At 46.7% G+C, this 15362-nt stretch overlaps 1 protein-coding gene across 1 annotated transcript in view; it reads right to left on the bottom strand.

Moving 5' to 3' along the window:
• Iqsec3 (IQ motif and Sec7 domain ArfGEF 3) overlaps positions 1 to 15362 on the bottom strand; it is a 100003-nt gene that overhangs the window by 59937 nt on the left and 24704 nt on the right. Inside the window, exon 2 of the mRNA XM_050164093.1 lies at positions 7060 to 7143. Coding sequence (XP_050020050.1) covers positions 7060 to 7143 — 84 coding nt within the window. The remainder of the gene's footprint in view (positions 1 to 7059; positions 7144 to 15362) is intronic.

Below are 15362 nucleotides of genomic sequence, written 5' to 3'. Positions count from 1 at the left end.
TGAGCCCATCACCTCCTAAGCCTACAAGAGGACCTCTCTCTGAGGGGTCCAGCACAGAGAATGTTATGCTTGGTACCTGAGATGTATCCCCCAAGCCATGTGTCCGCTGCTAATTTGTGGCTCTCTAGGACATAGAGAGCCACAGCAGCTAGCATTCATTGAGTTCTTAGGACATGTCTGGCATCTTTCCAACTCATCATCATATTTAATGCCCCCCCAAACACTCCAAAGATGAGAGCTCCCACTATCCCTGCCTCATACCAGTGAGGGTAAGAAACATCAAGTCACTTAACCAAGGCTAGAGTTTGTAAGCACCAGGCCTTGATTTGGACTTGTGTTTGAGTTGTCCTAGTCAGCACTGTCACCTGCTCCTCACCACAATGTCATGGAGTCTCCCAGCATCTGTCTCCTATAGCTCAGCACTTCACTACTTCCTGCCTTTGGGAGGCACCAAAACCCTCTGGGGATCATCTTTTACCCTGGAGAGAAGGGGGGACTCATTTTCAGTGGTTGGTGAACAGGATCCTGCTAAGTAAGATGACTTTGTAAATTAGCCAACTCATGCCAATATGATTCATGAATCTCTTATGAATACATTTGGTAAGATAGTTCCCCGAGGGACCCGAGGAGCTCTGACTGACTCTCTACACCTTCCAAGCTTTGATATGGACATAGAGCGTGATGGGAACATAGAGCTTCCCAGTCTGTGTGGGTGCTGGTACCTGTGGTCCAACCAAAGCAATATTTAAACACAAACAAGAAGAAACAGGGCTCATGGCTGCCACTGCCTGCTGCTGTCTTCGAACAACTCTGGTCTTCACCTCTGAAGCTTCTATGCTCCTGGCCTTCTTCTCTGAGGGGGACACAGAATTCTTTCCCACAGTCAGTAGGGAGGGTACTTAGGCTGCCACTTAAGTACTGAGAAGCATGTGGCTGAAGATGTATCCCGGGCACTTCTTGAGGGTGAAAGGTGAGGGGCAGCCTCCTCAGCCCTCTTCCAATCACGTGTGTCCTTGGATCAGGAGTGAAAGAGTGTCCTCGGACACTCCTCGGACAAAGGCTGGGGTTTGACAGCGCATCCTACATGTCATACTGGAGAAACTGAAGCACGGAGAAGGGATGTCAAAAGTTCTGGGTTTCTGGGGACCTCAATTGTACATCAGCTGGAACCTTCCTAGCTGGAAGGTACATGACAGGTCACAACTCCAGTAGAGTCCCCGAGCCCTCCTGTCCCTTTCCATCAGTGCGTGGATTCTCTTCACACCTTTGTCTCCCCTCCCTACATGTTGGCCTTCTTGGTCTCTTCAGCAAGAGTTGCCATTTTTAGTTTTCATTGGACATGATCTTCCTATGTATCCCAGGTTGGTCTTGAGCTATTGACGTCCTTGCCACAGCCTCTGGTATACTGGAATTACAGGCATGCACCACCTATGCACATCTACTATGTCCCTTTAAGTCACCTCAAAAGAAATCTCCAGAAGCCTCCTGTCGTAAAGCATTTTAAGCCTCTAATTTCAAGCCTTCAGAATGCCTGAGACAATTAATCAGTCTTGCTATAGATTATTCCTTCTTTTTATTTTCCTTCCCCCCATTCTTGGTTTGATTAAAAAAAAACAACAATTGAGTTGGGCAATGGTGGCGCACACCTTTAATCCCAGCACTCTGAAGGCAGAGGCAGGTGGATCTCTGTGAGTTCAAGGCCAGCCTGGTCTACTAGACCTAGTTCTAGGAGAGGCTCCAAAGCCACAGAGAAACCCTGTCTCAAAAAAAAATCATTTAAAAAAATTTTTGCTTTTATTTTTTCCATCCAGCATTAGGTGCCATTGTAGAAATTATAAATTATCTTTATGGGCGGGTGAAAGGTTAACTGATAAATGAATCAGTAAGAGAGTCTTTCAGAAGGGAAGCAAAACAGATCTCAAGAAATTGTGGGTTAGAAAATCTTCAAGCCCCCAAGGAAAGGCTGCTCCCAGGACCTTGAAAAGAGCACCCTGAGGACCCACACAAGTCAGTTTTAGTAAATGAAATTTAAACAGCTTCACCAGAAGGCCAGGAAGACTGTGTTGAGCACTGTGGAAACAGCAAGGCACCCCTGGGGCATTCATTCTGTTCTGGAAGATCACGAATGGGCTTTTGATGGGACCAGAAGGGAGGCCACACAGGTCCTTGGGCAGAACTTCTTCACCTTCAAGACCTGATGCTTCTGACCCTTTCACACGGCTCCTAGGCCCAGGTGAATGCTATCTCTGGGGTACTTAGAAGCCCCAGTGAGAAGGACTAGACCTCCCTGGTCAACTCCTTGCTCTGTCCCACACTTCCGTAGTGGGAGGTTTCAGTCCCTACCTGAGGCCCAGTGGGTCAGTTGTGCCATGTCAGGATAGGACACTGAAGGATTTTCACAGGTTCGGGGCTCCCAAAGTGTTCTTCCACGTAGCCACAGGACCCCTGAAGGAGATAAGCAATTTTCTTGGCCTCCTCTGCCATGCACTGCCATCTTGGTGTGAGAACACCGAGGCCCTAGTGCCAGCACCCAGCAGGCTGGGGGAGCTGCAGCATGCACCTCGAAGGATATCGTGGGAAGATGCCCCGGCAGTGTGACCTGGATGGTACTTCGGCTTGTCTAAATCTGTGAGTGGGGTGGGTTTCAGGAAGCCTCTGACAGGGCCCCAGTGACTAAAGGAACAGGCACGTGAGAACTGTAATTGCCTAGTAAACACAAGCTGGTCCATTGATCTGTTTCAGGCCCATTACGGCCAGCTGGGGGAAGGATGGAGGTGATGGATTAGGGGTTTCCCCAGGCAGGATCTCCCTGGCAGCTTTTCCAGAAAGATGCTGCCTGAAGGGTATCAAACCAGTTCAGCATCCTACAGATCTCCAGGACCTGCTGGAGGCATCACTGGTCAGCTGGTTCCCAGGTAAGGCATGTGAGTCACGACTCAAGTCATGTGTGGTGGGATGGGCAGCCTGGCTAGGACTGGAGGCCCTGGATATGCTAGCGGTGCAGACCAGGGGAGAATTCAGGCTGAAAGATTCTTTCTTCTTTTTTTAATGGTGGGAAAATGCACAACCCAAGGCATAGAGAAACAAAACCGTGGCAGGTTGTCCACTCATTATCAGTAGTTAATGCTGTGTGACTGTACAGCAGTTTCATTTTTCTCTCTCTATTTCTGAATCCACTAGACCTCTAAAAGGAGATATATGTTCTTTAAGATCAAATGAAATGGCTAAAAGGACTTTCTTGAGCTCTAGGAGAAAAAATCCCATGTCAGCATCCAGGGAGAAAGTTAGGACTTGGAGTTGCTAGTCCAAGGTAGCAGTTAGTTAGGAGTTAGGACCAGATTTTGCTAGTCATGATCTTTTTGCCAAGATACCTAGAGTCCTAGTCTGCACTTGGACCTCACATCTGTCTCACAGATACATGGGTATGCAGGGATGATTGCCTGGAATAAGGGGGGCGGCGATGGGGAAGGAGCAGGAACCAAGCGAGGACTCTCTCTTCAGGATGTTGGGGCTCCAGGCTCTCCCGCTGTGGGTCCCTCTTCCTTCTGCTGGGTTCCCTCTGCCATCTGCCTCTCCAGCAACCCACCTTCGGCTGCTCTAATAGAAGCCGATAGTCCCCATCTAGTCCCATTACCACCCACACAGAGAAGTGGGCTGCAATTCCAAGAGCTGTTGGGAGGCTGCTGGCCAGCTCTTGGGTCATCCATTGTTCTGAATGTCACTGGGCCTGTGGCTGCAATTACAAGCTTATTCAGCTCCCAGAGCACAACCCTGTCATCACAGTAGTGAGGAGGAGGAGGTAGGGAGGGGCCAGGACCAGGTTTGTGTCCATGCCCTCCCCCCACCAGCCAGGGGTGGGGGGGGAGAGGGAGAGCCTTGCACATAGCTGCTGTTTCCTGCCTGGCCACAGCAATGCTAAGTCAGGGCTCCTCTAGGTCTCCAAGCACCCACTTGACGGTTTACTTCCCTGGCTGGCAGGCACAGGTTGTATGCCTGAACAGTGTGGGAGTCAATCTCATTGGTGCCCACTATAATCCTGCCTCTTCTTCTCGTTCTGCACCCTCTGCCAGTCCACGAGTGCTCCTGTGCATCTGACTCCTCGGTGCCTGTCCCTGGCCTCCCCTCCACAGACAAGCTCACAGACGTACTCAGTTTCGGTTGTACCTCTCCAACAAGCAGCACTGGCAGGCTCCAGGCTCGAGGGTTGTCCCTGACACAGCTACCAGCTGCTTCTCTGGAGTCCCGGGGAAGCTTCTTCTTCCTTCCTTCCCTATGACTGGGATCCTCTGCTTCTTTGGGAGCCAGTGGGGATCCCTCCAGACCCCTGTGGCTTTCTGTCTAGTGTTGGCCTCAGGCTCACACAACTGGGCAGATAGGTAAACTGCTCTTGCATCTCCTAGGACAAGAGCCCAGGGACTAAGAAACAGATCGGTCCCCGACTCACCCCTGCAGTATGGAGTGGGGTATGGGGGGGGTGAGGGGGGAGAATGAGTTGCTACCAACTTGTGTTGACCTTGACCTCAGCTGGAAAGCAGAGGAAGAAGAGGAGGAGCTTCCAGAATCGACTAGAAGATCTTGTTTACTGGTTTTGGGTCCTCTGTTACACCAAGTCTTCTGTAGAGACCAGCTGGTTTATCTCCACAGGTCCTCTGGAGACGACAGAGCTGGTAGGAAACCAGTCTGGCTATGGATTTTAGGGGTTGGCCTGATCCCCCTGTGCTAGACTCTCTGCCTGGCCTTTGACTTTCACTCAGCCTTCTCTGGAAGTTCAGTATGTTGTCTGTGAGGTGTGTTGCCTGGTCCTGGAAAAGGGATAAAGGCTATGCGGGGATCAGTGACAGGGTCAGGAACAGATGCTGGGAGTCTAACAGAGAAAACTTGTGGTAGTTTGGAGTGTCCCCAGAAACCAGCAACAGACAGACAAGTTGACACATTAATCGTTGAGTAGTCCTCCCAAAGGATCCAAGAAGCTGTTATCTTATCAGATCGATAGATAAAGCAGACTATAGGAAACTATAAACCAGACAGACAGGGGTAGAGCTGAAATCAGGAGATAGTCCACTGACCTGGGATGACTGCTGGTCCGCGCAGAAAGGGCAGGACCTGAGAGTGCTCCTGGGACATTCCTGAGAGCTTCCCACCTTCTTCCTCTGGGATATCCAGTCTCTAAGTCTATTGTCTGAGCTTCCAGAAAAGACCCAGCAAACTTTCTGGGAAATAAGAGATGGGTTTTCCTAGTATCTACTCCAAGCCTTGAAAACAACCTTCAGTTTTTGCAGGGGTACTGAACCCCTTCCTGCTGCTGCTGCTGGACATGGTGCCCCAGGGGAGCCATGTAGCAGAACACGGAAGAGCATGAGGGTGGAAGGGAGGCAGGGAAGAGTCTGCCACACCTGGGCCTCAATGTCCCTTTTCAACCTCACCAAGGAAGCCCTGTCCTTAGACGGTACCAGCACAGTGTTCACGGAAAACCCAGATGACTGCCGGGGTGGGAGGCACCCTCCTCCTCTGCTGACCCAACAGGGACAGTCCACAGGAAGAAGTCAGAGCCCTCTGTCTTGTGCCACCCGTGTGCCCCCCGAACTCTGCTCTGTTTTCTCTTTGGTGTTATCCCTAATGCTCTGCTGGATGGGGCAAAGGGTTCTCAAGGATCCAAATGAGCCTTGTGGGTCTTATACCCCTGGACTTGGCCCCAAATGTGGCAGAGACCTTGCAAACCCAGGTATACTTGGCCCTACCCCTTATCTCCCCTACTCCAGCCTGGCTAGCTTCAGGGAACCCCTCCTCTAAGCCTTGGATTTAAGGACCCTGACTAAGTAGCCCTCTGTTGGTCCCACCTCCCCTCGTCTCTGCCTTTTTCCCAGTGGCCTCCTCTTGAGTAGCAATGCCTTTCCGTGTGTGTGTGTGTGTGTGTGTGTGCATGAGCACGTGCACATGTGCATGTGTGTACCTTTTTATATTCCTCATTGTTTCCCAACGAAAGAAAGGGGACACAATCATAGAATCATCCAATCTCAAATGTGAAAATGGTAAGTATTGGGAGTTTAAGACCCCAAGTTCAAGCCCAGGTGTGGGTCTTTGTTCTGTGACTGTCCGTGACTCATCTGACCTCACTGTCCACTCACTGGCAACAGGGAGGGTCACCTGCCAGCTCTGCCTCACTGAGCGACTCGGAGTTCAGTGATGTTACATGTAAGTGCTCCTTTCTAGGCAGACCCACCATTACTAAACGGATGAGGAGCCCGCGGGCCGGGGTGTCAAAGAGCTCAGGTAATTCCTACGTCTGGAGACTGGAGATGGGGCCAGAACACAAGTGTTGTGAAGGGAAGAGAAATGCAAGGAGAGAGATCGGCAGAGACGGAGAGAAGAGCAGAGCTGGGAGGAGGCGAGAGTGATGGGTGAGGAGAAAGGCCACTAAAAAAGCACAAGGCGGGAGGGAGCGAGAAAACAGAGGGGCCGGTGTGGTGAAAGCACAGCGACCACAAGGACCATGAGGCCATGGAAGGCATGAGGGACTGTGATTGGCTTAGACAGAATGAGGACAGCACAGGGCAGTGACACCAAGCCCCACTGTGTCACCACTGCTCTTGTTCTCTGGGTTGTCAGCCAGCTCAGTGAGGGCTGAGAAATCCTTAAAATTAAAGCCAGTCTCCTTGGCCCCTTTTTGGAAGGAGAAAGATTGGGAAAAAAAAAAACCCGAATCTGCCACAGGAAGGCCAGGCAGTGTGCACCCGTTGAGCATCCGCTGAGCCCAGCCCCCCTATCGCAAGGAATACACATAAATGTAGAGTCAAATTCATCTCTCTTCTTTGCCAAATCCATAATTTACACAAGATGCTCAGAACATGGCTGGGATTAGAGCAATGGGGTATGATGACCTTGAAAAGCAGGAATCACTCACGTAGGGCCAGAGGAAGGGAAGAGGGATGGGAGGATGGGGAGGCAGAGAAAAGCAAACAGACCACACAAGACTAGCAAGAGGCCAAAGCAGCTAGTGTTCGATGCTGGGCTCAGAGAGGAAGGAGATTGGCAGGGGAGGGAGGAAGGTCCAGTTCGCACCTTTGGGAAGCCAGGTCGGAGCAGGCAGGCTTTTGCTCGGTGTCAGCAGCAGGACAGCAGAATTGGTGCAGCACGGTCTCATTCCTGCGGGCAGAGAGGGGAGGAGGTCAGAAGGTAAGGCAGGCTGAGCCAACTCTGAGGACCCCTCAGCATCTTACCCCAAACCTGGCTGCCCTCTCCCTGCCTGCAACCCCCAGTGCCACGCCCAGGTGGCCACACACTGCTCTGGAGGAGTGTGCTGAACACATTTTTGTCCATCCAGGCTTTCTTGATTGTTCGTGGGACAATTGAAACGCCGGCCCAGAGCACAGCCTGCCGGGTTTCCTGCTCTTGTGCTGCAGTGAGCGTCCCTGCAGGAAGCTCCTACCTGCGAGTCTCCGTTCATAGAAATGCCTTTTATCCAAGTTCGTTCTTCATGACCCCGCTCCTTAGAAGTTCTGTGAGGCAGAACAAGGTCTAGACACCTGTGACTTGAGGACTCAGCCTCCATACAAAGCCCACCATGCACAAAGCCTCCTGGCATTCAGGCAGCCATTCCCATCAACTCCTGGAGGTTCAGGGATGTAATCAAGACGGAGAAGAGGAAGTGAAAGTGTGGCTTCTAGCTGGAACTCTGGATGGCCATTGAGACAACTTTCACGTTACTGACGGGGTTGAACTGGAGAAGCAGCTCTCAGCCCTAGCTGCCTGTTAGAGTCACCAGATTTTAAAATATACCAGTGCCTAGACCCTGCGCCCCAGGGACTCTGAGTCACGTGGTCTGGCAGAAGTTCAAACACCAGGGCTCATTCTAAACTCCAGGCTGCCAAGGTCCCTTCCCTGCTACCACACTGTGATTCTGATACCCGATGTGCGCCAAGCTCTAGCTAAGACTACATTGTAGGGTGAAGTTACCCAGCCCTGTTGTCAACATTCCCTTCTTACGTCAGAGAATACCAGGCTTAGAAGGATCCTGGGTCACCTGAAAGAGGCTTTTGGACTTCCTTTACGCCCAGAGTACCTTGTCCAAACCAGAGCTTCCCTTAAAGCACATTTTGTAGAATAACAAAGGGGGAACAGTGATGTCACTGGGGAGGCGAAATTCTGTCCCACTTCGCAGACCTCCCAGGCACCTCTTAAGAGTCACTGAGTCAGCCGGGCAGTGGTGGCACGCTCCTTTAATTTCAGCACTTGGGAGGCAGAGGCAGGAGGATCTCTGTGAGTTCTAGGCCAGCCTGGTCTACAAGAGCTAGTTCCAGAACAGGCTCTAAAGTTACAGAGAACCTGTCTCAGGGGTTGCGGGGGGGGGGGTTCCTGAATCCTGAGACCAGAGATTTATATAGCATACAAAGTTCAGCTATATCCATAAAAGAAAGTAATGCTGGGGCCTATGTTAAGTAGATAGTTACAGAGAGGGTATATGTTTAGGTAAGAAAAGAATGAGAAGGAAACAAAATTATATAACTTATAAGCTGGGAAATGTTTTTGAACAAAACAGAGTATAGGGATGCCATTAAGAAAAAGATATCCTGGCACTGTGGTGATGTGGGAGTGTCATATATCAATCTGTTGATTTCATTGGTTAAGTTATAATAAACCAGCTGCTTGGCCTCATGGCTTGGAACATAGATGGGAGGAGTAAACAGAATAGAATTCTGGGCGGAAGAGGAAGTGGGGTCAGACTCTGCTCTGCTCCCGGAGAGACCCGTCAGCTCTGCTGGAGCAGAGACGCCATGCTCAGCTCTCCCGGGTAGACGCGATAGCTCTGCTCTCTGAGGCACACGTGATGAAGATGGATGTAGGCTAGAATCTTCCCGGTAAGCGCACCTTGGGGTGCTTACACACATTATTAGAAATGGGCTAGTCCAGGTGCGAGAATTAGCCTGTAAGGGCTAGAGTTCATGGGCCAAGCAGTTCTTTAAATGAATACAGTTTGTGTGTTGTTATTTCGGGCATGAGCTAGCCAAGCGGCCGGGGTGTTGGGGACGCAGCCCCGCCGCTCCTATTTCAACACTGTGGTTTATAGGAGGCTGAGGCAGAAGGATGTGTTTGAGGTCAACCTGGGCTACATAACATGTTCCAAGCTGGCTGGTGCTATGTGGTGAGACCCTATAGCTATAAAACAATGCTACTATAAGTCAAAGGCAATAGACTGGGGAGGAGTATTTTACCACATATAGCAGAAGGCATGAAAGTTTGAGTCTAATGTTCCCCATGGGCTCCTGTGTTTGAACACTTGGTCAAACTGGTTATGCTCTTTGGGAAGGGGCGGTTGTTGAACCTGTAGGATAGGAGATATGGCTGATAGAGCTGGGTACCTAGGAGCTCTCTCTGGTCCCGTCTCTTTTTCCTGAGCTTCAAGCATATATATAAAGCCACACTGCAAACTTACACTACCACAAACCAGTGGTTCCCACCACCATGGTCTAAGCTGCTCCAGCCACCATGTCTTCCCTGCCATGTTGGACTGTGAACTTTAAAACTGTGAGCCACGATAAACCTCTTGCACCTCAAGTTGCTTTTCTCAGCTATTCTGTCAATTGGTATTCTTCTTACACTGAGCTTCAATATACCCTCATTGAAAAGACAACCCCAAGAGAGAAAAATGTGGAAATAATCATGGATAGAAGAGAAAATCTAAAGAGCCAATAGATATATAAAGAGATGTTCCGCATAACTTCTAGCCAGGAAAATGCAAATTAAGGTAGCACGGAGGTACCATAGCTCATCCATCAGATGAGCAAACACTAAGAAGATGCCTAAATGCTGGTGTTATTGAGGCTGTGGAAGATGAGGGTGGGTGGCTCTCAGTTCTGCCTGAGTAGGTATAAATTCTTATAGCTGCTTTGGTGAATAAAAAGGATATACCTTTCTATCCAGAAATACAACTTCTGGGATTTTATACTTGCAGCGATGCATTTATTCTGAATGTTTAAGGGAGTACTGCTTTTTGGGGAAGAAAGAAAAGCTAGAAACAACAGCAGTCCCCAGGCAGCAAGGGATGGATAAGACGGTGAGACCTTCATCCATACCTTGTAATTACCCGCCTGTCCAAAAGAATCAGCACTTATCTCTTGGTAGATGGAGGTTCACACTCATGGCTAAATGAGAACATCTGGCACAGGGGAAAGTATAGAGCACAATCCCGACTTAGTAAGGAGCAGCGACCTCCTCTCTGAGCTCGGCAGTTTTTTGTCAACTTTATACAGCCAGGGTCATCTGGGAAGAGGAAGCGTCAATTGAGAACGTCCTTCATTTGATTGGCCTTTAGGGAGTCTGTGGGGGCATTTTCCTGATTAATCATGGATGAGGGAGGACCCAGGTTACTGTGGCAGTGCCGCTCCTGGGCAGGTGGTCCTGGGTTGTGTAAAGGAGCAAATTGAGCAAGCTATAAGAAGCAAGCTAGGGCACAGTGTTCCCTGGTTCCTCTGTGGTCTCTGCATCAGGCCCTGCCTCCGGGTTCCTTTCTGAGCTCCTGTTCTGACTTCCCTCGGTGATGGACTGTGATGTGGAAGTGTAAGCCAGACAAGCCCTTTCTTTCTCAAGTTGCTTTTGCTCGTGGTGTTTATCACAGCACTAGAATTTAAACCAGGACATCCCCCAAATGTGAATTCGAATTCGACATGTGTGTATTTCCTGGTTTAAGAGTGCAAATTAAGCTGTTAACTTTGATTACTGCAGTAGATGAAGCTGGGGGAAAAAAGAGGTCAGAAGTAGAAGGGGAAAAGCAATGCTTGGTGTAGCAGTAACCAAGAAAGTCAAATATAAATTTGTGCTTAGGCTATCTATTACTGTAAATTCATTATAGCAAATACATGCTTGGATGGGAATAGAGAATATTAGAAACCAACACAAATACTGATGCCATTTCAGGAATCACATATAGTTTTTACATTGAATTGTCTAATTTAAAAGATTGTCAATTCTTAGTTATAACTTATGACTAAAGATTAAGAATTCAACAAATATGACCTTGTAAAAGGTTGAGGTTTGAGGGCATAGTCAACAAGAGAATAAAGGCTAAGCGTATACCAGACCATGGATTCAGTATCTAATATGGACAAAAAATGAATAAAAGGTCAACAAAGAAAATAACGAGGGCTGGGATGGTAGCTCAGCAGTGAGGTGCTCCCCACCCAAACACGAGGACTTGTGTTCAGTTGCCTTCCCAGCATTCCTAATAGTTGTAACTTTCAACTGGGCAGTAATAGCACACACCTTTAATCCCAGCACTTGCAAGGCAGAGGCAGGTGGATGTCTTTGAGTTTGAGGCCAGCGGCTGGATCTATAGAGCGAGTTCCTGGAGATCAAGGACCATTGAATGGAGAAATCTTGTCTTGAAAAACCAAACCAAACCAAACCAAAAACAAAACAAAACAAAAAACTGTGAGTCCAGCAGTGGGGGCACAAAAATAGGAGTATCACTGGCAACTCACTGGCCATCCAGTCAAGGTTCCATCAGAGGACCTGATTCAGAAAAATGGATAGAGATATGTAGTATTAACCTTTCTCTCTCTCCTTTCTTTTTCCTTTTTTTTTTTTAAAGTTTAGTGGCTTTATTCATAACTCAAAAGTTTGAAACAATTCAGTTGCAAATGACTTTTATTTACTTTTTATTTTATTTATTTATTTATTAAAGATTTCTGCCTCCTCCCCGCCACCGCCTCCCATTTCCATCCCCCTCCCCCAATCAAGTCCCCCTCCCTCATCAGCCCGAGGGTTTCTCTGTAGTTTTGGAGCCTGTCCTGGAACTAGCTCTTATAGACCAAGCTGGCCTTGAACTCAAAGAGATCAGTCTGCCTCTGCCTCCCCAAGTGCTGGGAATAAAGGTGTGCACCACCACTGCCTGCCCAATCTCTGACTTCTACATGCACATGATGTACACACACGTATGAACACATACCCACCTACAGAGAGAGAGGAGTAGAGGAGGAAGAATAATAATGAGGAAAAATACATGTCTGACTCTAACCTCTCATATTTGCGGATGAGAACTGAGGCCCAGAATGGAGAGATGGTGTGTGTACCACTGTCTTAGGAACAGTCTTCCAGCTTCCTCTACTCCCTCCTCCCCAACATATAAAAGTAGCAAATGCTTTTCATTTGATCAGATATAACTCGCCAAAAGAAAATCTCCCCAAAATTAGGTTTGGGGTAGGCTTTCGTTGCTGTCTTTTCAGGAGAATAAAGGTATCCAGCTAAGGAATCTGAAGACCACTGGACAAATGAGTCAGCTGAAGAAATCATTCAGAAAAACATGTTCCCCACAAAATAGTAAATTGTCCTATTGGTATATCACATTTCCAACAGGATAAAGGTTCATAAACCTTCCCAAATGTTCGATTCTGCGGTTCTCTACAGATGTATAATGCAAATAGTCTTTGTAGAGTCCCAGTCCAGTTAAAGATTAAACTGGCTTTGGAGTTGGAGTATGGCTCTTTCCTTCTCTAAACCCAAGCATGCTTATTAAAGTGAAATCTAAAATCGTTCTCATGTCAGAAGAGCCACCTGATATGGGACAGAAAAAAACCCAAATATTTAAGAACTATTTTATTGTTACTAATCTCATAATCCCTTGATTTTTTTAATCCCTTGATTTTATATTGACCCTTTAACAGTTTTTAAGGTAGAACATTTATAATATATATTTATATATGAATATATAATAAACTTTTTATATTAATGGTCATATAGAGTACTAAATAATTCCAGAAAAAGGTTTCATCTACCTTGCTGTAAATGATTTCGGGTTAGAGTCTCTCTCAGTTTTCTGCAGTGAACTATGAGCACGCCTAACAGTGATCTTTGAAGTCTCCATAAGTAGGATGGGGCCCACAATGATGATTCATCCAGGACTATGATAACACTACTAAGTTGAAAAACACCATCTAAAGATAAGAACAATTTCAAAATGACTAGCTGAGATGATCCAGCCTAACAGACTACTCTAGCCACAATTTGAGACAAACCCTGCACTTTCCCATTATACAGACTGGACAAAAATTGGTACAGCTACCTCTCTGAGGATTTGATAATTAACCCAGGTTTTTCCTTTCAAGATCACTTAAAGATAAGATTGCCCCCAGACAGCAGGAAGTAAATTTAAGAATACAATGCCCACATTCCCAAGAGGTGGGGTGGGTGGTTTTTGGTCATTCAATGGATTATGGATATTTGTCATTGTTTGGGGGATTGTTTACAAGATGTTATTGGTAATGGTCAGAAAAAAAAAGGCTAAACAAAGAAAACTAGATTCAAGGTTCTTATTTTGAAAAGAGAAAAGAGGGATATAGGTAGGATAAGATAAAAAGGCAGATTATTGAATCTACTTTTAAAAAAGAAACTACTAGTTTTTAATGTTTTACATTGGATTGGATTTTTGTATACTGTATACAAATTTTGTATATTGATACAAATTTGAGATTAATTTTGTTAGAACATACTGTACATGCATTTCTACTATACAACTCATTTAACAATGTAATGCAAATTTCTAGCCCTTGAAAGTTATTATTGCCAACTGTTTAGAATAATAAGGAGATGCAGGTTAGTTAATTAGTCACCTATTACAATCAAACTTGTAGCCATATTAGGTATGTTTTCAAAGTCAAATAGAGATATATTTTAAATAGGTCATCTTCAAACACATCAGAGACCTACAGAATATGGGATTTAAGATGTTTTAATAACATTGGTTCTTTTTTCTTTTTTTTTTTATGACAATGAGACATGTCTGCTCCTGGTAGCACCAATCTACTTCAGAGAAGATAATGGGCATCAAGAAAACTCCACATGGAGTTTACTTTCTTTGTGGCAGAAATAAGACACTGGGCAAGAAAATGCCCTTGCCTCAACTACTGATATTATGTTGTACTAATTGGGCAAGCAGGACACAAAAGAGAGTGATTGCCAAACATTGTCAAGACAAAGTGGGAACAGTCCTTCAGAATATCTGGCTTCACAGAAAAATCTTTAAAATATTCCTGGCCTTTAGCCCAATGATGGAAGCCCCAACATTGCAGAGGAAATTTGGGTGACTGTCCAGGCAGCCAGCTGTTTTGGTCATTTCTCACTTCCTCCTTACTCAATTAATATTATTTCCCTCTGGGTCTCTGAAGGAGTTGAAGACTAGATGGCTATAGTTATAATTTTCCTTGTTTATGAGACTCAGAAAAGAAATTCACTAAAGAAATGTAAACTATATAAGGTTGAGAGGTATCAAAATATAGCTTGGGATGGTAATTGAAGTTGCTATAGAAAGTAAAAATTAGGTACAAATCTTTGAACTCACCAAGATAAGATAAGATAATGGAATATTTTCTCCGAATTTGTCAAATGCAAATGGACTAGACATTGTTGTACTAATAGATATACTTATTGCTTATATATTGTATACAGTTATTGTACTTATTGTATATAGTTTTTCTTATATTAGTTATAACCTTTTTATTTTAGACAAAAAGGTGAAATATAGTTATGTTTTGTTTATGTTTTAATAAATAAAGCTTGCCTAAATATCAGAGGGTAAAGCTAAGCCTCTAGAAGCCAGGTGATGGTGTCACATACCTTTAATCCCAGGATTTGGGAGACAGAGGCAAATGCATCTCTGTGAGTTCAAGGCCACCCTCGGTTACATGAGATCAGTGCAGAAACAGATTCATGTGGTGGTGGCTCACACCTTTAATCCCAGTACTAGGGAGTCACATGCCTGTAATCCCAGCACTAAAGGGGACTACAAAATGAGAGGAGACAGAGGCTCAGCGCTCACTCTGCAGTTTCCCAGCCTTGTGGCTTGATGGTTTTGCTTTCCTGATGCTCAGCTTGAACCCCAATATCTGTCTCTGGGTTTTGATTATCAGTGCTACACCTATGACTATAGCAGGCTCAGAGTTCCTGGCAAAACCATCAAGCACATAGCCAGACAAGCAGCCTGTTGCCCAGCCAGGCGATGATATTTCAGGAATGAGAACCCAGCAAGCCACGGTTACCAGCTGACACAGAGTGCCTGAGGTACTGACTCTGTTTCTGAGGCAGGATGAGAGCTGCTCCACTGCCTAGTCATGGAAGACAGGCCCTGAGGGTCACCCAGATCCTCAGTTTTCTAGCTGCACTGACATATGCCACTGGTGATCCACACTCGATGTCTGCGAGTCCTTCTGCTCTCCTGGCTGGCTGTCCGTCTTTCTGAGCTTTCTCCTATGACGTTCGTCAGTGACTGAGGCTTCCAGTCCTTCTCTCACTGCCCCTCCATCCACTTCCTGCCCTGAGGTCTCCCCAGCTGCACCCAAAGCTCCCTTCTTGGTCTTCCCTTGAGGTTTTAGTTC

The sequence above is a fragment of the Alexandromys fortis genome, unplaced genomic scaffold, assembly GCF_014885135.2.
Source record: "Alexandromys fortis isolate MF-2015 unplaced genomic scaffold, M_Fortis_MF-2015_v1.1 scaffold_150, whole genome shotgun sequence".
NCBI lineage: Eukaryota > Metazoa > Chordata > Mammalia > Rodentia > Cricetidae > Alexandromys > Alexandromys fortis.
This window is presented reverse-complemented; position numbering and strand designations above follow the sequence as displayed.